Source organism: Oncorhynchus keta, chromosome 26 (genome assembly GCF_023373465.1).
Source record: "Oncorhynchus keta strain PuntledgeMale-10-30-2019 chromosome 26, Oket_V2, whole genome shotgun sequence".
Classification (NCBI taxonomy): domain Eukaryota; kingdom Metazoa; phylum Chordata; class Actinopteri; order Salmoniformes; family Salmonidae; genus Oncorhynchus; species Oncorhynchus keta.
Genome location: NC_068446.1, coordinates 20,448,699 through 20,471,712, shown reverse-complemented (window position 1 = coordinate 20,471,712; position 23,014 = coordinate 20,448,699). Strand labels below are relative to the sequence as shown.

The 23,014-nt window shown below is 41.0% G+C and overlaps 1 protein-coding gene and 1 long non-coding RNA gene across 4 annotated transcripts in view; one reads left to right on the top strand and one right to left on the bottom strand.

The window, feature by feature from the left end:
• The window catches only part of LOC118371673 (protein PRRC2C), a 44,107-nt gene extending 24,127 nt beyond the window's left edge, over positions 1 to 19,980 (top strand). For 2 of the 3 annotated variants that reach the window (XM_035757226.2, XM_035757228.2), the window contains exons 10-18: positions 11,124 to 11,306; positions 11,745 to 11,823; positions 14,629 to 14,657; positions 14,847 to 14,916; positions 15,024 to 15,095; positions 18,859 to 18,884; positions 19,164 to 19,194; positions 19,311 to 19,413; positions 19,526 to 19,980. In XM_035757226.2, coding sequence (XP_035613119.1) covers positions 11,124 to 11,306; positions 11,745 to 11,823; positions 14,629 to 14,657; positions 14,847 to 14,916; positions 15,024 to 15,095; positions 18,859 to 18,884; positions 19,164 to 19,194; positions 19,311 to 19,389 — 569 coding nt within the window. In that variant the 3' untranslated portion in view covers positions 19,390 to 19,413; positions 19,526 to 19,980. The remainder of the gene's footprint in view (positions 1 to 11,123; positions 11,307 to 11,744; positions 11,824 to 14,628; positions 14,658 to 14,846; positions 14,917 to 15,023; positions 15,096 to 18,858; positions 18,885 to 19,163; positions 19,195 to 19,310; positions 19,414 to 19,525) is intronic. The other variant, XM_035757227.2, reaches the window with a different exon arrangement.
• A 392-nt stretch (positions 19,981 to 20,372) lies between these two features.
• On the bottom strand, positions 20,373 to 23,010 carry LOC127912013 (uncharacterized). Its single transcript, XR_008080088.1, has 2 exons — positions 22,724 to 23,010; positions 20,373 to 21,760 (listed from the first exon to the last, which is right to left on the bottom strand). It is a non-coding gene; the product is annotated as an uncharacterized LOC127912013 (long non-coding RNA).
• Positions 23,011 to 23,014: the final 4 nt, after the last annotated feature.

Here is a 23,014-nt window from a genome sequence, read left to right as displayed (position 1 = left end):
CTCAGTTATAGCAGGTGTAGTTAGTGTTATATATATGTGTATAGATGGGTACATCTCAGTTATAGCAGGTGTAGTTAGTGTTATATATATGTGTATAGATGGGTACATCTCAGTTATAGCAGGTGTAGTTAGTGTTATATATATGTGTATAGATGGGTACATCTCAGTTATAGCAGGTGTAGTTAGTGTTATATATATGTGTATAGATGGGTACATCTCAGTTATAGCAGGTGTAGTTAGTGTTATATCTATGTGTGTGTGTGTAGATGGGTACATCTCAGCTATAGCAGGTGTAGTTAGTGTTATATCTATGTGTGTGTGTAGATGGGTACATCTCAGTTATAGCAGGTGTAGTTAGTGTTATATCTATGTGTGTATAGATGGGTACATCTCAGTTATAGCAGGTGTAGTTAGTGTTTTATCTGTGTGTGTGTAGATGGGTACATCTCAGTTATAGCAGGTGTAGTTAGTGTTATATCTATGTGTGTGTGTAGATGGGTACATCTCAGTTATAGCAGGTGTAGTTAGTGTTATATCTATGTGTGTATAGATGGGTACATCTCAGTTATAGCAGGTGTAGTTAGTGTTTTATCTGTGTGTGTGTAGATGGGTACATCTCAGTTATAGCAGGTGTAGTTAGTGTTATATCTATGTGTGTGTGTAGATGGGTACATCTCAGTTATAGCAGGTGTAGTTAGTGTTATATCTGTGTGTGTGTAGATGGGTACATCTCAGTTATAGCAGGTGTAGTTAGTGTTATATCTATCTATGTGTGTAGATGGGTACATCTCAGTTATAGCAGGTGTAGTTAGTGTTTTATCTGTGTGTGTGTAGATGGGTACATCTCAGTTATAGCAGGTGTAGTTAGTGTTATATCTATGTGTGTGTGTAGATGGGTACATCTCAGTTATAGCAGGTGTAGTTAGTGTTATATCTATCTATGTGTGTAGATGGGTACATCTCAGTTATAGCAGGTGTAGTTAGTGTTATATCTATGTGTGTGTAGATGGGTACATCTCAGTTATAGCAGGTATAGTTAGTGTTATATATGTGTGTAGATGGGTACATCTCAGTTATAGCAGGTGTAGTTAGTTTTATATCTATGTGTGTGTGTAGATGGGTACATCTCAGCTATAGCAGGTGTAGTTACTGTTATATCTATGTGTGTGTGTAGATGGGTACATCTCAGTTATAGCAGGTGTAGTTAGTGTTATATCTATGTGTGTGTAGATGGGTACATCTCAGTTATAGCAGGTATAGTTAGTGTTATATCTATGTGTGTGTAGATGGGTACATCTCAGTTATAGCAGGTGTAGTTAGTGTTATATCTATCTGTGTGTGTAGATGGGTACATCTCAGTTATAGCAGGTGTAGTTAGTGTTATATCTATCTGTGTGTGTAGATGGGTACATCTCAGTTATAGCAGGTGTAGTTAGTGTTATATCTATCTGTGTGTGTAGATGGGTACATCTCAGTTATAGCAGGTGTAGTTAGTGTTATATCTATGTGTGTATAGATGGGTACATCTCAGTTATAGCAGGTGTAGTTAGTGTTATATCTATGTGTGTGTAGATGGGTACATCTCAGTTATAGCAGGTGTAGTTAGTGTTATATCTATGTGTGTGTATAGATGGGTACATCTCAGTTATAGCAGGTGTAGTTAGTGTTATATCTATGTGTGTGTAGATGGGTACATCTCAGTTATAGCAGGTGTAGTTAGTGTTATATCTATGTGTGTGTATAGATGGGTACATCTCAGTTATAGCAGGTGTAGTTAGTGTTATATCTATGTGTGTGTAGATGGGTACATCTCAGTTATAGCAGGTGTAGTTAGTGTTATATCTATGTGTGTGTAGATGGGTACATCTCAGTTATAGCAGGTGTAGTTAGTGTTATATCTATGTGTGTGTATAGATGGGTACATCTCAGTTATAGCAGGTGTAGTTAGTGTTTTATCTGTGTGTGTAGATGGGTACATCTCAGTTATAGCAGGTGTAGTTAGTGTTATATCTATCTGTGTGTATAGATGGGTACATCTCAGTTATAGCAGGTGTAGTTAGTGTTATATCTATGTGTGTGTATAGATGGGTACATCTCAGTTATAGCAGGTGTAGTTAGTGTTTTATCTGTGTGTGTAGATGGGTACATCTCAGTTATAGCAGGTGTAGTTAGTGTTATATCTATGTGTGTGTAGATGGGTACATCTCAGTTATAGCAGGTATAGTTAGTGTTATATCTATGTGTGTATAGATGGGTACATCTCAGCTATAGCAGGTGTAGTTAGTGTTATATCTATCTGTGTGTGTAGATGGGTACATCTCAGTTATAGCAGGTGTAGTTAGTGTTATATCTATGTGTGTGTGTAGATGGGTACATCTCAGCTATAGCAGGTGTAGTTAGTGTTATATCTATGTGTGTATAGATGGGTACATCTCAGTTATAGCAGGTGTAGTTAGTGTTATATCTATGTGTGTGTAGATGGGTACATCTCAGTTATAGCAGGTGTAGTTAGTGTTATATCTATGTGTGTGTATAGATGGGTACATCTCAGTTATAGCAGGTGTAGTTAGTGTTATATCTATGTGTGTGTAGATGGGTACATCTCAGTTATAGCAGGTGTAGTTAGTGTTATATCTATGTGTGTGTATAGATGGGTACATCTCAGTTATAGCAGGTGTAGTTAGTGTTATATCTATGTGTGTGTAGATGGGTACATCTCAGTTATAGCAGGTGTAGTTAGTGTTATATCTATGTGTGTGTAGATGGGTACATCTCAGTTATAGCAGGTGTAGTTAGTGTTATATCTATGTGTGTGTATAGATGGGTACATCTCAGTTATAGCAGGTGTAGTTAGTGTTTTATCTGTGTGTGTAGATGGGTACATCTCAGTTATAGCAGGTGTAGTTAGTGTTATATCTATCTGTGTGTGTAGATGGGTACATCTCAGTTATAGCAGGTGTAGTTAGTGTTATATCTATCTGTGTGTATAGATGGGTACATCTCAGTTATAGCAGGTGTAGTTAGTGTTATATCTATGTGTGTGTATAGATGGGTACATCTCAGTTATAGCAGGTGTAGTTAGTGTTTTATCTGTGTGTGTAGATGGGTACATCTCAGTTATAGCAGGTGTAGTTAGTGTTATATCTATGTGTGTGTAGATGGGTACATCTCAGTTATAGCAGGTATAGTTAGTGTTATATCTATGTGTGTATAGATGGGTACATCTCAGCTATAGCAGGTGTAGTTAGTGTTATATCTATCTGTGTGTGTAGATGGGTACATCTCAGTTATAGCAGGTGTAGTTAGTGTTATATCTATCTGTGTGTGTAGATGGGTACATCTCAGCTATAGCAGGTGTAGTTAGTGTTATATCTATGTGTGTGTGTAGATGGGTACATCTCAGTAATAGCAGGTGTAGTTAGTGTTTTATCTGTGTGTGTAGATGGGTACATCTCAGTTATAGCAGGTGTAGTTAGTGTTATATCTATGTGTGTGTGTAGATGGGTACATCTCAGTTATAGCAGGTGTAGTTAGTGTTATATCTATGTGTGTATAGATGGGTACATCTCAGTTATAGCAGGTGTAGTTAGTGTTTTATCTGTGTGTGTGTAGATGGGTACATCTCAGTTATAGCAGGTGTAGTTAGTGTTATATCTATCTATGTGTGTAGATGGGTACATCTCAGTTATAGCAGGTGTAGTTAGTGTTATATCTATGTGTGTATAGATGGGTACATCTCAGTTATAGCAGGTGTAGTTAGTGTTTTATCTGTGTGTGTGTAGATGGGTACATCTCAGTTATAGCAGGTGTAGTTAGTGTTATATCTATGTGTGTGTGTAGATGGGTACATCTCAGTTATAGCAGGTGTAGTTAGTGTTATATCTGTGTGTGTGTAGATGGGTACATCTCAGTTATAGCAGGTGTAGTTAGTGTTATATCTATCTATGTGTGTAGATGGGTACATCTCAGTTATAGCAGGTGTAGTTAGTGTTTTATCTGTGTGTGTGTAGATGGGTACATCTCAGTTATAGCAGGTGTAGTTAGTGTTATATCTATGTGTGTGTGTAGATGGGTACATCTCAGTTATAGCAGGTGTAGTTAGTGTTATATCTATCTATGTGTGTAGATGGGTACATCTCAGTTATAGCAGGTGTAGTTAGTGTTTTATCTATCTGTGTGTGTAGATGGGTACATCTCAGTTATAGCAGGTATAGTTAGTATTATATCTATGTGTGTGTGTAGATGGGTACATCTCAGTTATAGCAGGTGTAGTTAGTGTTATATCTATGTGTGTGTAGATGGGTACATCTCAGTTATAGCAGGTATAGTTAGTGTTATATATGTGTGTAGATGGGTACATCTCAGTTATAGCAGGTGTAGTTAGTGTTATATCTATGTGTGTGTGTAGATGGGTACATCTCAGCTATAGCAGGTGTAGTTACTGTTATATCTATGTGTGTGTGTAGATGGGTACATCTCAGTTATAGCAGGTGTAGTTAGTGTTATATCTATGTGTGTGTAGATGGGTACATCTCAGTTATAGCAGGTATAGTTAGTGTTATATCTATGTGTGTATAGATGGGTACATCTCAGTTATAGCAGGTGTAGTTAGTGTTATATCTATGTGTGTGTAGATGGGTACATCTCAGTTATAGCAGGTGTAGTTAGTGTTATATCTATGTGTGTGTAGATGGGTACATCTCAGTTATAGCAGGTGTAGTTAGTGTTTTATCTGTGTGTGTGTAGATGGGTACATCTCAGTTATAGCAGGTGTAGTTAGTGTTATATCTATGTGTGTATAGATGGGTACATCTCAGTTATAGCAGGTGTAGTTAGTGTTTTATCTGTGTGTGTGTAGATGGGTACATCTCAGTTATAGCAGGTGTAGTTAGTGTTATATCTATGTGTGTGTGTAGATGGGTACATCTCAGTTATAGCAGGTGTAGTTAGTGTTATATCTATGTGTGTATAGATGGGTACATCTCAGTTATAGCAGGTGTAGTTAGTGTTTTATCTGTGTGTGTGTAGATGGGTACATCTCAGTTATAGCAGGTGTAGTTAGTGTTATATCTATCTATGTGTGTAGATGGGTACATCTCAGTTATAGCAGGTGTAGTTAGTGTTATATCTATGTGTGTATAGATGGGTACATCTCAGTTATAGCAGGTGTAGTTAGTGTTTTATCTGTGTGTGTGTAGATGGGTACATCTCAGTTATAGCAGGTGTAGTTAGTGTTATATCTATGTGTGTGTGTAGATGGGTACATCTCAGTTATAGCAGGTGTAGTTAGTGTTATATCTGTGTGTGTGTAGATGGGTACATCTCAGTTATAGCAGGTGTAGTTAGTGTTATATCTATCTATGTGTGTAGATGGGTACATCTCAGTTATAGCAGGTGTAGTTAGTGTTTTATCTGTGTGTGTGTAGATGGGTACATCTCAGTTATAGCAGGTGTAGTTAGTGTTATATCTATGTGTGTGTGTAGATGGGTACATCTCAGTTATAGCAGGTGTAGTTAGTGTTATATCTATCTATGTGTGTAGATGGGTACATCTCAGTTATAGCAGGTGTAGTTAGTGTTTTATCTATCTGTGTGTGTAGATGGGTACATCTCAGTTATAGCAGGTATAGTTAGTATTATATCTATGTGTGTGTGTAGATGGGTACATCTCAGTTATAGCAGGTGTAGTTAGTGTTATATCTATGTGTGTGTAGATGGGTACATCTCAGTTATAGCAGGTATAGTTAGTGTTATATATGTGTGTAGATGGGTACATCTCAGTTATAGCAGGTGTAGTTAGTGTTATATCTATGTGTGTGTGTAGATGGGTACATCTCAGCTATAGCAGGTGTAGTTACTGTTATATCTATGTGTGTGTGTAGATGGGTACATCTCAGTTATAGCAGGTGTAGTTAGTGTTATATCTATGTGTGTGTAGATGGGTACATCTCAGTTATAGCAGGTATAGTTAGTGTTATATCTATGTGTGTGTAGATGGGTACATCTCAGTTATAGCAGGTGTAGTTAGTGTTATATCTATCTGTGTGTGTAGATGGGTACATCTCAGTTATAGCAGGTGTAGTTAGTGTTATATCTATCTGTGTGTGTAGATGGGTACATCTCAGTTATAGCAGGTGTAGTTAGTGTTATATCTATCTGTGTGTGTAGATGGGTACATCTCAGTTATAGCAGTGTGTGTTAGTGTTATATCTATGTAGTGTGTATAGATACATCTCAGTTATAGCAGGTGTAGTTAGTGTTATATCTATGTGTGTGTAGATGGGTACATCTCAGTTATAGCAGGTGTAGTTAGTGTTATATCTATCTGTGTGTATAGATGGGTACATCTCAGTTATAGCAGGTGTAGTTAGTGTTATATCTATGTGTGTGTAGATGGGTACATCTCAGTTATAGCAGGTGTAGTTAGTGTTATATCTATCTGTGTGTGTAGATGGGTACATCTCAGTTATAGCAGGTGTAGTTAGTGTTATATCTATCTGTGTGTGTAGATGGGTACATCTCAGTTATAGCAGGTGTAGTTAGTGTTATATCTATCTGTGTGTGTAGATGGGTACATCTCAGTTATAGCAGGTGTAGTTAGTGTTATATCTATGTGTGTGTGTAGATGGGTACATCTCAGTTATAGCAGGTGTAGTTACTGTTATATCTATGTGTGTGTGTAGATGGGTACATCTCAGTTATAGCAGGTGTAGTTAGTGTTATATCTATGTGTGTGTAGATGGGTACATCTCAGTTATAGCAGGTATAGTTAGTGTTATATCTATGTGTGTGTAGATGGGTACATCTCAGTTATAGCAGGTGTAGTTAGTGTTATATCTATCTGTGTGTGTAGATGGGTACATCTCAGTTATAGCAGGTGTAGTTAGTGTTATATCTATCTGTGTGTGTAGATGGGTACATCTCAGTTATAGCAGGTGTAGTTAGTGTTATATCTATCTGTGTGTGTAGATGGGTACATCTCAGTTATAGCAGGTGTAGTTAGTGTTATATCTATGTGTGTATAGATGGGTACATCTCAGTTATAGCAGGTGTAGTTAGTGTTATATCTATGTGTGTGTAGATGGGTACATCTCAGTTATAGCAGGTGTAGTTAGTGTTATATCTATGTGTGTGTATAGATGGGTACATCTCAGTTATAGCAGGTGTAGTTAGTGTTATATCTATGTGTGTGTAGATGGGTACATCTCAGTTATAGCAGGTGTAGTTAGTGTTATATCTATGTGTGTGTATAGATGGGTACATCTCAGTTATAGCAGGTGTAGTTAGTGTTATATCTATGTGTGTGTAGATGGGTACATCTCAGTTATAGCAGGTGTAGTTAGTGTTATATCTATGTGTGTGTAGATGGGTACATCTCAGTTATAGCAGGTGTAGTTAGTGTTATATCTATGTGTGTGTATAGATGGGTACATCTCAGTTATAGCAGGTGTAGTTAGTGTTTTATCTGTGTGTGTAGATGGGTACATCTCAGTTATAGCAGGTGTAGTTAGTGTTATATCTATCTGTGTGTGTAGATGGGTACATCTCAGTTATAGCAGGTGTAGTTAGTGTTATATCTATCTGTGTGTATAGATGGGTACATCTCAGTTATAGCAGGTGTAGTTAGTGTTATATCTATGTGTGTGTATAGATGGGTACATCTCAGTTATAGCAGGTGTAGTTAGTGTTTTATCTGTGTGTGTAGATGGGTACATCTCAGTTATAGCAGGTGTAGTTAGTGTTATATCTATGTGTGTGTAGATGGGTACATCTCAGTTATAGCAGGTATAGTTAGTGTTATATCTATGTGTGTATAGATGGGTACATCTCAGCTATAGCAGGTGTAGTTAGTGTTATATCTATCTGTGTGTGTAGATGGGTACATCTCAGTTATAGCAGGTGTAGTTAGTGTTATATCTATCTGTGTGTGTAGATGGGTACATCTCAGCTATAGCAGGTGTAGTTAGTGTTATATCTATGTGTGTGTGTAGATGGGTACATCTCAGTAATAGCAGGTGTAGTTAGTGTTTTATCTGTGTGTGTAGATGGGTACATCTCAGTTATAGCAGGTGTAGTTAGTGTTATATCTATCTGTGTGTGTAGATGGGTACATCTCAGTTATAGCAGGTGTAGTTAGTGTTATATCTATCTGTGTGTGTAGATGGGTACATCTCAGTTATAGCAGGTGTAGTTAGTGTTTTATCTGTGTGTGTAGATGGGTACATCTCAGTTATAGCAGGTGTAGTTAGTGTTATATATATGTGTGTATAGATGGGTACATCTCAGCTATAGCAGGTGTAGTTAGTGTTATATATATGTGTGTATAGATGGGTACATCTCAGTTATAGCAGGTGTAGTTAGTGTTATATCTATGTGTGTATAGATGGGTACATCTCAGTTATAGCAGGTGTAGTTAGTGTTATATCTATCTGTGTGTGTAGATGGGTACATCTCAGTTATAGCAGGTGTAGTTAGTGTTATATCTATCTGTGTGTGTAGATGGGTACATCTCAGTTATAGCAGGTGTAGTTAGTGTTATATCTATGTGTGTATAGATGGGTACATCTCAGTTATAGCAGGTGTAGTTAGTGTTATATCTATGTGTGTGTATAGATGGGTACATCTCAGTTATAGCAGGTGTAGTTAGTGTTATATCTATGTGTGTGTAGATGGGTACATCTCAGTTATAGCAGGTGTAGTTAGTGTTATATCTATGTGTGTGTATAGATGGGTACATCTCAGTTATAGCAGGTGTAGTTAGTGTTATATCTATGTGTGTGTAGATGGGTACATCTCAGTTATAGCAGGTGTAGTTAGTGTTATATCTATGTGTGTGTATAGATGGGTACATCTCAGTTATAGCAGGTGTAGTTAGTGTTTTATCTGTGTGTGTAGATGGGTACATCTCAGTTATAGCAGGTGTAGTTAGTGTTATATCTATCTGTGTGTGTAGATGGGTACATCTCAGTTATAGCAGGTGTAGTTAGTGTTATATCTATCTGTGTGTATAGATGGGTACATCTCAGTTATAGCAGGTGTAGTTAGTGTTATATCTATGTGTGTGTATAGATGGGTACATCTCAGTTATAGCAGGTGTAGTTAGTGTTTTATCTGTGTGTGTAGATGGGTACATCTCAGTTATAGCAGGTGTAGTTAGTGTTATATCTATGTGTGTGTAGATGGGTACATCTCAGTTATAGCAGGTATAGTTAGTGTTATATCTATGTGTGTATAGATGGGTACATCTCAGCTATAGCAGGTGTAGTTAGTGTTATATCTATCTGTGTGTGTAGATGGGTACATCTCAGTTATAGCAGGTGTAGTTAGTGTTATATCTATCTGTGTGTGTAGATGGGTACATCTCAGCTATAGCAGGTGTAGTTAGTGTTATATCTATGTGTGTGTGTAGATGGGTACATCTCAGTAATAGCAGGTGTAGTTAGTGTTTTATCTGTGTGTGTAGATGGGTACATCTCAGTTATAGCAGGTGTAGTTAGTGTTATATCTATCTGTGTGTGTAGATGGGTACATCTCAGCTATAGCAGGTGTAGTTAGTGTTATATCTATGTGTGTGTGTAGATGGGTACATCTCAGTTATAGCAGGTGTAGTTAGTGTTTTATCTGTGTGTGTAGATGGGTACATCTCAGTTATAGCAGGTGTAGTTAGTGTTTTATCTGTGTGTGTAGATGGGTACATCTCAGCTATAGCAGGTGTAGTTAGTGTTATATCTATCTGTGTGTGTAGATGGGTACATCTCAGTTATAGCAGGTGTAGTTAGTGTTATATCTATCTGTGTGTGTAGATGGGTACATCTCAGTTATAGCAGGTGTAGTTAGTGTTATATCTATCTGTGTGTATAGATGGGTACATCTCAGTTATAGCAGGTGTAGTTAGTGTTATATATATGTGTGTATAGATGGGTACATCTCAGTTATAGCAGGTGTAGTTAGTGTTATATATATGTGTGTATAGATGGGTACATCTCAGCTATAGCAGGTGTAGTTAGTGTTATATATATGTGTGTATAGATGGGTACATCTCAGTTATAGCAGGTGTAGTTAGTGTTATATCTATGTGTGTATAGATGGGTACATCTCAGTTATAGCAGGTGTAGTTAGTGTTATATCTATCTGTGTGTATAGATGGGTACATCTCAGTTATAGCAGGTGTAGTTAGTGTTATATATATGTGTGTATAGATGGGTACATCTCAGTTATAGCAGGTGTAGTTAGTGTTATATATATGTGTGTATAGATGGGTACATCTCAGCTATAGCAGGTGTAGTTAGTGTTATATATATGTGTGTATAGATGGGTACATCTCAGCTATAGCAGGTGTAGTTAGTGTTATATCTATGTGTGTGTATAGATGGGTACATCTCAGCTATAGCAGGTGTAGTTAGTGTTATATCTATGTGTGTAGATGGGTACATCTCAGCTATAGCAGGTGTAGTTAGTGTTATATCTATGTGTATAGATGGGTACATCTCAGTTATAGCAGGTGTAGTTAGTGTTATATCTATGTGTGTGTGTAGATGGGTACATCTCAGTTATAGCAGGTGTAGTTAGTGTTATATCTATCTGTGTGTATAGATGGGTACATCTCACTGAGCCAGGTGGAGTTAATGTTTTATCTGTGTGTATAGATGGGTACATCTCACTGAGCCAGGTGGAGTTAATGTTTTATCTGTGTGTATAGATGGGTACATCTCACTGAGCCAGGTGGAGTTAATGTTTTATCTGTGTGTATAGATGGGTACATCTCACTGAGCCAGGTGGAGTTAATGTTTTATCTGTGTGTATAGATGGGTACATCTCACTGAGCCAGGCGGAGTTAATGTTTTATCTGTGTGTATAGATGGGTACATCTCACTGAGCCAGGCGGAGTTAATGTTTTATCTGTGTGTATAGATGGGTACATCTCACTGAGCCAGGTGGAGTTAATGTTTTATCTGTGTGTATAGATGGGTACATCTCACTGAGCCAGGCGGAGTTAATGTTTTATCTGTGTGTATAGATGGGTACATCTCACTGAGCCAGGCGGAGTTAATGTTTTATCTGTGTGTATAGATGGGTACATCTCACTGAGCCAGGTGGAGTTAATGTTTTATCTGTGTGTATAGATGGGTACATCTCACTGAGCCAGGTGGAGCTGGACATTAAGGAGATGTTGAAGCTGGGGAAGAAGGCTTCTCGTGCCATCAGCCATAAGGACAGCAGTACTGTGGTAGAACAGGGAGGAGAGCTGGCCAGGATGGGCAACAGGACTTCCAATCACTACCCACTACAGGACGATACAGGCAGCTGTAAGTACTCCACTGTCCACCATTATTCATTTAGTGCACGTTCACACAAGTCATATTGTGGATCCAAATGACATGTATCCCTTTCCCGCAGTCAATGACCAAAGCAGCCTCTTTGGCCTCCTCATGGGTGGAATGTTATTCATATTTTTCATCATTAATAAAGATTATTTCAAAGAATCCGATGAAAATCTTGTGTTTCTGTGTCAAACAATTTTGTTACATTTCAGTCTTCTGAGATGTATATAAAGTGTCATTTTGGATGCAAACTCAACATTGAATACATTTCCACTTTATATCTGACATGGTACAGGTGTCATCTGTTTTTTTTAAGCCCATAACCACGTGTGTGAGGTGTATACTTTTGTTTCGATGTAGATTTTTTAAAGGCTACCGAGAAACACTGCAGTCAAAAGTTAAACTGTGTGTGTCCTCCCTCAGTTACAGACGACAGTGAGGAGTGGACGAATGATGACGATGAACCTCTCTCCTACCCCATGGAGGAAGGTCCTACAGAGAGGTCGGTGCACACTGCAATGTTAACTGTTTGAACAGGCATGTTTAGATGTGGGAACTATTCACCATTGGGACTATTCAACAGGGGCCCGATCCAGATTTAGGAATTGACGTCTTTCCTACGCACTTCTCAGTATTTGATATTCAGACGTAACTTTTTCAGTCACTTAATACGCTCTGCAGGTGTGGCTACCCTGCTCTGTCTGAATACATTACATTCAAACGCTGAAAACCCTCCCACTTGCTGGCCAATAGAGTTTCTCATGGAGTCTCCATTCAATTGGGTTTTCAGTACATTTATCTGAAGCCATCCCTTTCCAGTGTACCTTTAATTCAAATTTTGTCGACAGTCTCAATAACTTATCCAGTTGAAGTCGGAAGTTTACAGACACCTTAGCCAAATACATTTAAACTCAGTTTTTCACAATTCCTGACATTTAATCCTAGTAAAAATTCCCTGTTTTACGTCAGTTAGGATCGCCACTTTATTTTAAGAATGTGAAATGTCAGAATAATAGTAGAGAGAATGATTTATTTCAGCTTTTATTTCTTTCATCACATTCCCAGTGGGTCAGAAGTTTACATACACTCAACTAGTATTTGGTAGCATTGCCTTGAAATTGTTTAACTTGGGTCAAACATTTCGGGAAGCCTTCCACAAGCTTCCCACAATAAATTGGGTGAATTTTGGCCCATTACTCCTGACAGAGCTGTAACTGAGTCAGGTTTGTAGCCCTCCTTGCTTGCACACGCTTTTTCAGTTCTGCCCACACATTTTCTATAGGATTGAGCTCAGGACTTTGTGATGGCCACTCCAATACCTTGACTTCGTTGTCCTTAAACCATTTTGCCACAACTTTGGAAGTATGCTTTGGGTCATTGTCCATTAAGGAAGACCCATTTGCGACCAAGCTTTAACTTCCCGAACGACGTCTTCAGATGTTGCTTCAATATATCCACATAATTTTCTTTCCTCATGATGCAATCTATTATGTGAAGTGCACCAGTCCCTCCTGCAGCAAAGCACCCTCACAACATGATGCTGCCACCCCGTGCTTCACGGTTGGGATGGTGTTCTTCGGCTTGCAAGCCTCCACCTTTTTCCTCCAAACATAATGATGGTCATTATGGCCAAACAGTTCTATTTTTGTTTCATCAGACCAGACGACATTTCTTCAAAAAGTATGATCTTTGTCCCCATGTGCAGTTGCAAACCGTAGTCTGTTTTATTTATGGCGGTTTTGGAGCAGTGGCTTCTTCCTTGCTTTTTGGCCTTTCAGGTTATGTTGATATAGGACTCGTTTTACTGTGGATATAGATACTTTTGTACCTGTTTCCTCCAGCATCTTTACAAGTTCCTTTGCTGTTGTTCTGGGATTGATTTGCACTTTTCGCACCAAAATACATTCATCACTAGGAGACAGAACGTGTCTTCTTCCTGAGCGGTATGACGGCTGCGTGGTCCCATGGTGTTTATACTTGCGTACTATTGTTTGTACAGATGAACGTGGTACCTTCAGGCATTTGAAAATTGCTCCCAAGGATGAACCAGACTTGTCTACAATCTTTTTTCTGTCGCCTCGGCTGATTTCTTTTGATTTTCCCTTGATGTCAAGCAAGGAGGCACTGAGTTTGAAGATAGGCCTTGAAATACAGCTACAGGTACACCTCCAATTGACTCAAATTATGTCAATTAGCCTATCAGAAGCTTCGAAAGCCATGACATAATTTTCTGGAATTTTCCAAGCTGTTTAAAGGCACAGTCAACTCAGTGTATGTAAACTTCTGACCCACTGGAATTGTGATACAGTGAATTATAAGTGAAATAATGTGTAATCAATTGTTGGAAAAAATTACTTGTGTCATGGACAAAGTAGCTGTCTTAACCAACTTGCCAAAACTATTGTTTTTTAATTAACAATACATTTGTGGAATGGTTGAAAAACGAGTTTTAATGACTCCAACCTAAGTAAGTGTATGTAAAGTTCTGACTTCAACTGTACATGGGGAGAACAGGTTGAGAATATAGGGATGAATGAAAGAATACCATCACCTCGGCAGGTTCAGCCCTACAGAAACATATAGCTTGGATCTCTACATTTTATCCATGCAAATTCTGAAGGCAAACAATGAACATTTGGAATAATAATAAAAATACTGTTTCACATTTGTCACATTTGTCTCCAGGGACCATAAGGAATAATCACCGAAGACAATTGCTATGCATATTTAAAATTCCCTTCTCCAAACGGATTGTTCATTTACCCAGCTCATCAATGTACACATAACAGTGCATGGAGAATGCTGTTATTTCTATTTGAAGAAATAAAGTAGATGCGTTCTCCACCTTTAACCGGTCAGATTCGCACCGACCTTAATTCATGTTTTCCTCGAGCGTAAAGGTGGTGGAGTTATGAGGGAATTAAATCCAGCTCAGAATACAGTGTATCTGTAGACACACCTCCCTCTGCCACGCCTTCATTTATTAGAGCTCCACCTGAAATGAATAGTGGGTGAATTTGCATGCTATTCTCATGCTTATGTAGGCCATCATTGTAAAGAAGAATGTGTTTTCAACTGACTTGCCTAGTTAAATAAATGTGTAAAATATTTTTTTTAAAGTATGTTTAAGGTCAGAATAGAATAGAGAAAAGCTCATAAAAAGGGAATCAGGTTCACTTTACGTGCTTAACTCTGGTCGGAATCGGGGCCCAGGGGAGTGTTATGGTGAAGGCTATCACAGTGGGGACTATTGTCCTTTGATGTCAGGAACTTTGAATCTGCATGACATCACTATTCTCTTCTGCAGTGGCCACATCCAAACAATCTCCATGACGGGTGAGTCAAGCCACTAGGTTTCAATGATCTATCAATGAGCCATGACTGACCTCAGCTTCCTGCATGTTCTGCTTAGCTTTTCTTCCCTGTTTTAAATACCTAAAATACCTTTGGCTGATTACATCTGTTATTGTTTGCATTATTGTGTGTGTGTGTGTGTGTGTGTGTGTGTGTGTTTACTTCCTCCAGGAAGCAGAGAGCTTAGCATCCACCACCAACAAACACAGAATTACACCGACATAGATGGAATGGATATGCAGTGAGTCATGCACACACACAGATAATAAGACAATGATTTTAATAGTATTAACAATATTCTATCCATTAGCTAGCATTTCTCCCGTCTGATGTCTGTCTGTTCTGCAGGGTGAAACATGAAGCACTTCAGAAGCTGGCCACTTTCTTCCACAAACCTGTTGTAGAGGAACCCATCAGGAGGTACATACAGTATAATTGCACACACACACACAGATGAAGATAAAGGTGAATGAATGTATCCTTTGATGCTTACCTCTTGTGTTTTGTTTTCTTCTCCATCTCCCTTTCTTCTCCTCTCCATCTCCCTTTCTTCTCCTCTCCATCTCCCTTTCTTCTCCTCTCCATCCCTCTTTTATCCTCTCCATCTCCCTTTCTTCTCCTCTCCATCCCTCTTTTATCCTCTCCATCTCCCTTTCTTCTCCTCTCCATCTCCCTTTCTTCTCCATCTCCCTTTCTTCTCCTCTCCATCTCTCTTTTATCCTCTCCATCTCCCTTTCTTCTCCTCTCCATCTCTCTTTTACCCTCTCCATCTCCCTTTCTTCTCCTCTCCATCTCCCTTTCTTCTCCTCTCCATCTCCCTTTCTTCTCCTCTCCATCTCTCTTTTATCCTCTCCATCTCCCTTTCTTCTCCTCTCCATCTCCCTTTCTTCTCCTCTCCATCTCTCTTTTACCCTCCATCTCTCTTTTACCCTCTCCATCTCCCTTTCTTCTCCTCTCCATCCCTCTTTTATCCTCTCCATCCCTCTATCTCTCTTTTACCCTCTCCATCTCCCTTTCTTCTCCTCTCCATCCCTCTTTTATCCTCTCCATCTCCCTTTCTTCTCCTCTCCATCCCTCTTTTACCCTCCATCTCTCTTTTACCCTCTCCATCTCCCTTTCTTCTCCTCCCCTTCTGTTTCTTCTCCTCTCCATCTCTCTTTTATCCTCTCCATCTCCCTTCTCCTCCCCATCTCTCTTTTATCCTCTCCATCTCCCTCTCCATCTCTCTTTTACTCTCCATCTCCCTTTCTTCTCCTCTCCATCTCCCTTTCTTCTCCTCTCCATCTCTCTTTTATCCTCTCCATCTCCCTTTCTTCTCCTCTCCATCTCCCTTTCTTCTCCTCCCCATCTCTTTTACCCTCTCCATCTCTTTTATCCTCTCCATCTCCCTTTCTTCTCCTCTCCATCTCTCTTTTATCCTCTCCATCTCCCTTCTCCTCCCCATCTCTCTTTTATCCTCTCCATCTCCCTTCTCCTCCCCATCTCTCTCTTTCTCCTCTCCATCTCTCTTTTATCCTCTCCATCTCTCTTTTACTCTCCATCTCCCTTTCTTCTCCTCTCCATCTCCCTTTCTTCTCCTCTCCATCTCCCTTTCTTCTCCTCTCCATCTCTCTTTTATCCTCTCCATCTCCCTTTCTTCTCCTCTCCATCTCCCTTTCTTCTCCTCCCCATCTCTTTTACCCTCTCCATCTCTTTTATCCTCTCCATCTCCCTTTCTTCTCCTCTCCATCTCTCTTTTATCCTCTCCATCTCCCTTTCTTCTCCTCTCCATCTCCCTTTCTTCTCCTCTCCATCTCCCTTTCTTCTCCTCTCCATCCCTCTTATCCTCTCCATCTCTCTTTTATCCTCTCCATCTCCCTTCTCCTCCCCATCTCTCTCTTTCTCCTCTCCATCTCTCTTTTATCCTCTCCATCTCTCTTTTATCCTCTCCATCTCTCTTTCTCCTCTCCATCTCTCTTATCCTCTCCATCTCTCTTTTATCCTCTCCATCTCTCTCTTTCTTCTCCTCCCCTTCTGTTTCTTCTCCTCTCCATCTGTTTCTTCTCCTCTCCATCTCTCTTTTACCCTCTCCATCTCCCTTTCTTCTCCTCTCCATCCCTCTTTTACCCTCCATCTCTCTTTTACCCTCTCCATCTCCCTTTCTTCTCCTCCCCTTCTGTTTCTTCTCCTCTCCATCTCTCTTTTATCCTCTCCATCTCCCTTCTCCTCCCCATCTCTCTTTCTCCTCTCCATCTCTCTTTTATCCTCTCCATCTCCCTCTCCATCTCTCTTTACTCTCCATCTCCCTTTCTTCTCCTCTCCATCTCTCCATTTCTTTTCTCCTCTCCATCTCCTTTCTTTCTTCTCCTCTCCATCTCTCTTTTTTTATCCTCTCCATCTCCCTTTCTTCTCCTCCCCTTCTGTTTCTTCTCCTCTCCATCTCTCTTTTATCCTCTCCATCTCCCTTCTCCTCCCCATCTCTCTCTTTCTCCTCTCCATCTCTTTTATCCTCTCCATCTCCCTCCTCCATCTCTCTCTTTTACTCTCCATCTCCCTTTCTTATCCTCTCCATCTCCATCTTCTTTTTCTCTCCATCTCCATCTCCCTCCATCTCCCTTTCTTCTCCTCTCCATCTCTCTTTTATCCTCTCCATCTCCCTTTCTTCTCCTCCCCATCTCTTTTACCCTCTCCATCTCTTTTATCCTCTCCATCTCCCTTTCTTCTCCTCTCCATCTCTCTTTTATCCTCTCCATCTCCCTTTCTTCTCCATCTCCCTTTCTTCTCCTCTCCATCTCCCTTTCTTCTCCTCTCCATCTCCCTTTCTTCTCCTCTCCATCCCTCTTATCCTCTCCATCTCTCTTTTATCCTCTCCATCTCCCTTCTCCTCCCCATCTCTCTCTTTTCTCCTCTCCATCTCTCTTTTATCCTCTCCATCTCTCTTTTATCCTCTCCATCTCTCTTTCTCCTCTCCATCTCTCTTTTATCCTCTCCATCTCTCTCTTTCTTCTCCTCCCCTTCTGTTTCTTCTCCTCTCCATCTGTTTCTTCTCCTCTCCATCTCTCTTTTACCCTCTCCATCTCTCTTTTACCCTCTCCATCTCCCTTCTCCATCTCCCTTTCTTCTCCTCTCCATCTCCCTTTCTTCATCTCTCTTTTACCCTCTCCATCTCCCTTTCTTCTCCTCTCCATCTCCCTTTCTTCTCCTCTCCATCTCCCCTTCTTCTCCTCCCCATCTCCCTTTCTTCTCCTCTCCATCTCCCTTTCTTCTCCTCCCCATCTCTTTTACCCTCTCCATCTCTCTTTTACCCTCCTCTCCATCTCCCTTTCTTCTCCTCTCCATCTCCCTTTCTTCTCCTCCCCATCTCTTTTATTCTCTCCATCTCCCTTCTCCTCCCCATCTCTCTCTTTCTCCTCTCCATCTCTCGTTCTTCTCCTCTCCATCTCCCTTTCTTCTCCCCATCTCTTTTATCCTCTCCATCTCCCTTTCTTCTCCTCCCCATCTCCCTTTCTTCTCCTCCCCATCTCCCTTTCTTCTCCTCTCCATCTCCCTTTCTTCTCCTCCCCATCTCCCTTTCTTCTCCTCCCCATCTCTTTTACCCTCCTCTCCATCTCTCTTTTACCCTCCTCTCCATCTCCCTTTTCCCCTCCTCTCCATCTCCCTTTCTTCTCCTCTCCATCTCCCTTTCTTCTCCTCCCCATCTCTTTTATCCTCTCCATCTCCCTTCTCCTCCCCATCTCTCTCTTTCTCCTCTCCATCTCTCTTTCTTCTCCTCTCCATCTCTCTTTCTTCTCCTCTCCATCTCCCTTCTCCTCCCCATCTCTTTTATCCTCTCCATCTCTCTTTTATCCTCTCCATCTCTCTTTCTTCTCCTCCCCATCTCTTTTATCCTCTCCATCTCTCTTTTACCCTCTCCATCTCCCTTTCTTCTCCTCTCCATCTCCCTTTCTTCTCCTCCCCATCTCTTTTATCCTCTCCATCTCTCTTTCTTCTCCTCCCTTTGTTTCTTCTCTCCATCTCTCTTTTATCCTCTCCATCTCTCTTTTATCCTCTCCATCTCTCTTTTATCCTCTCCATCTCTCTTTTATCCTCTCCATCTCTCTTTTATCCTCTCCATCTCTCTTGTACCCTCTCCATCTCTCTTGTACCCTCTCCATCTCTCTTTTACCCTCTCCATCTCTCGCTTTACCTACTGTCTGCCTTTGAGAAGACCTGAAGAACCTGAACCAATCAGTAAGTGAAGAGCTACGTATGGATTCTGTGTACTACACATTCCACACATCAGGCCTAGTCTTTGGGCTGGTTAGCCAGACGCAGATGATCCATTTAGCATGTCTTTCTTTCATAGTCAAGGAGAGTTTCATTTGGATCCAGGAAAGCAGCCAATAAAGGTTGAGAGAATGCTGTTGGAATTTATTGAGTTCAATTGAAAGGAATCCACTTTCTACATCTGACACGCCAGTGTGGAAAAATACCTTTACGTTTAAAACATTATCCTTTTTTACTTGCCAGGCCCCGTGGAGATAGAAGAACCAGTGTACCCGTAAGTAGGAGAGGAAAGAAATGTCACATTGTGTAATCTGTTGTCAGACTAGTTTTCTGGGCTTGGATTGTGAATGTCATTGTGTGTGTGTGTGTGTGTCTACCATGCATATGTAGATGGAAAGTGGAAACCGATTTGGAGCTTCCAGACATGATTCTTTCTCCTCCTGGCCCGTTTGCAGACGACAATCAATGACACTTAGTAGACTACCAACGACAGGTAAAAATGATACTTTACATTAGTCAGCCATTAAGAATCATTGATCAGTCTGTCAATACCAGTATTTACTAGCATTGATGATGTCTGCGTCTGTTCTCTCTTCTATGAGCAGTTGGAGAGCAGAGGAACAACGGCAACATGGTATGTTGTCGAGTGCCAGTCATCTCCATGACAATCACTCAGATAACGGAGACATGAAGGATCGTTGTTTGGACAACCTGCAATTGGATGGACTATTTCTCTGTTATAATATTGTTTAGGCCAGGATTCAACCCGAGAGCTCTAGTCAACAATGCAGATGAAGGCAATGTTACCGTCTTTGCGGAGACCTCATTCAAGATAAATGCTGCAACGTCGACTCAATTGGAAATGATCTTTAAAATGTCAATAACGCTATAGGGTTTCAGATTGAATCTCTTGTTCTGATGTCCATCCAGGGTTATGGAGGATGAGATGAAGGATACAGACAGAGCAGTTATGTTTATACTAACTCTTCAATAGTTTTCTACAAAGACAATTATGGGATACCATGCATAGTGTAATGTTTGTTTACAGGTGTTTGTGTTTGGCTAGATGACAATTCAACAGTCTGTATCCAGCTACTGTCGGTATCTAAAATGACAGCCTATTCCCCATGTAGTACACTAACTTTGACCTAAGTGACACAGGGTTAACCACATAGGGCTCTGGTGAAAAGTAGTGCACTAACTTTGACCTAAGTGACACAGGGTTAACCACATAGGGCTCTGGTGAAAAGTAGTGCACTACACAGGGAAAAGGATGCTTGCCATACTGTATGAGATGTCTGGTTTATATTCCCTGTGTATTTCCCATTAAGTATTAGAGAGAGAGGGAAGTAATTTGATGATGTAACCTTTAGTTGAAGTCCCGTTCATTTAGCTACCAGCTCTGCTGGTTGTGATCTGGCGATTCAATAAAAAACACCAATCAATCAGTGGTCTAGTGTATAGGTCAGTTTAATTGTGTTTGACAATAAATACTCAGTAAAGTGCAAATCAGAACAGCAACGCCATGCAATGCATAGAACACAGAAAAGCCCACCTCAGACGGAGAGGAAGAGGTACATTCCGCTCTCACGCACACACTGACAGAAGAGAAGAACACTTTGGTTCCAGAAGTCTGGATACGGTGACAACACACCTTAACCCTTGGAAAGAGGTACACCTTACACTGACAGAGTGGGTGTGTATTACTTGAAGTAGTATGTGTGTGTCAATAACAGAATATAGGGTCATTGCTGTGAGTAATTGCATGAGTGTAGCAGCAGGAAGGAGAGTTTCTCCCTGACCTTGTAGCAGCTATAGTCAGACACAGTGTTCAAAACATTAAGAACCTTCCTAATAATGAGTTCCACCCCTTTGCCCTCAGAACAGCCTCAATTCGTTGGGGCATGGGCTCTACAAGGTGTCAAAAGCGTTCCACAGGGATGCTGGCGCATCACTCCAATGCTTGTATCAAGTTGGCTGGTGGACCATTCTTGATACACATGGGAAACTATTGAACATGAAAAACCCAGGAGCGTTGCAGTTCTTGACACAAACTGACACGCCTGGCACCTACTACCATACCCTGTTCAAAGGCACTTAAATCTTTTTTCTTGCCCATTCACCCTCTGAATTGCACACACACACACAATCCATGTCTCAAGGCTTCAAAATCCTTCTTTAACCTGTCTCCTCCCCTTCATCTACACCAGTGGTCACCAACCTTTGAGTCAAGATCGCTTTCACATTCAAAAAGCAAGCCAAGATCTACCACTCAATTTTTTTTTACATTACTTATAATGTAACAGCCTAATAAAAAGAGCTCTGCGGGAAGGAGGTTTCTGCTGTAGGCCTAATACATTATCACAACTTGAGCTTTGATAACATATCGGTTTTTGTAGCACTTGCAAGGCACAGCTGAGCATAAATGATATGGTACAGCACTTGCATCTGATGGCCATGGTGCATTCAAGACAGCTGGGAACTCGAGAAAAAGAAAACGAGGTCAAATCATGACTTCTGTGATCTTGAGGTCGGAGCTCTAGAAAGATGCGAGTTTCCGACTAGGAGTTCCGAGTTGGATGACCGTTCAAAACCAGTCGGATCTCGTTTTTCCAGAGTAGTTGTCTTGAACAGAGCATTATTCTCAGGGAAGGGAGGAAGAGAGCCGCAGCGGGTCCACACACACTGCTTTCCCCTTCCTTTCACAGTCACTGCTTTCCCCTTCCTTTCACAGTCACTGCTTTCTCCTTCCTTTCACGGTCACTGCTTTCCCCTTCCTTTCACAGTCACTGCTTTCACGGTCACTGCTTTCCCCTTCCTTTCACAGTCACTGCTTTCTCCTTCCTTTCACAGTCACTGCTTTCTCCTTCCTTTCACAGTCACTGCTTTCCCCTTCCTTTCACAGTCACTGCTTTCCCCTTCCTTTCACAGTCACTGCTTTCCCCTTCCTTTCACAGTCACTGCTTTCCCCTTCCTTTCACAGTCACTGCTTTCCCCTTCCTTTCACAGTCACTGCTTTCCCCTTCCTTTCACAGTCACTGCTTTCCCCTTCCTTTCACAGTCACTGCTTTCCCCTTCCTTTCACAGTCACTGCTTTCCCCTTCCTTTCACAGTCACTGCTTTCCCCTTCCTTTCACAGTCACTGCTTTCCCCTTCCTTTCACAGTCACTGCTTTCCCCTTCCTTTCACAGTCACTGCTTTCCCCTTCCTTTCACAGTCACTGCTTTCCCCTTCCTTTCACAGTCACTGCTTTCCCCTTCCTTTCACAGTCACTGCTTTCCCTTCCTTTCACAGTCACTGCTTTCCCCTTCCTTTCACGGTTGCTTTCCCCTTCCTTTCACAGTCACTGCTTTCCCCTTCCTTTCACGGTCACTGCTTTCCCCTTCCTTTCACAGTCACTGCTTTCCCTTCCTTTCACAGTCACTGCTTTCCCCTTCCTTTCAGTCACTGCTTTCCCCTTCCTTTCACAGTCACTGCTTTCCCTTCCTCTCACAGTCACTGCTTTCCCCTTCCTCTCACAGTCACTGCTTTCCCCTTCCTTTCACAGTCACTGCTTTCCCCTTCCTTTCACAGTCACTGCTTTCCCCTTCCTTTCACAGTCACTGCTTTCCCCTTCCTTTCACAGTCACTGCTTTCCCCTTCCTCTCACAGTCACTGCTTTCCCCTTCCTCTCACAGTCACTGCTTTCCCCTTCCTTCACAGTCACTGCTTTCCCCTTCCTTTCACAGTCACTGCTTTCCCTTCCTTTCACAGTCACTGCTTTCCCCTTCCTTTCACAGTCACTGCTTTCCCCTTCCTTTCACGGTCACTGCTTTCTCCTTCCTTTCACGGTCACTCCTTTCACGGTCACTGCTTTCCCCTTCCTTTCACAGTCACTGCTTTCACGTTCACTGCTTTCCCCTTCCTTTCACAGTCACTGCTTTCTCCTTCCTTTCACAGTCACTCCTTTCACGGTCACTGCTTTCCCCTTCCTTTCACAGTCACTGCTTTCCCCTTCCTCTCACAGTCACTGCTTTCTCCTTCCTTTCACAGTCACTGCTTTCTCCTTCCTTTCACAGTCACTGCTTTCCCTTCCTTTCACAGTCACTGCTTTC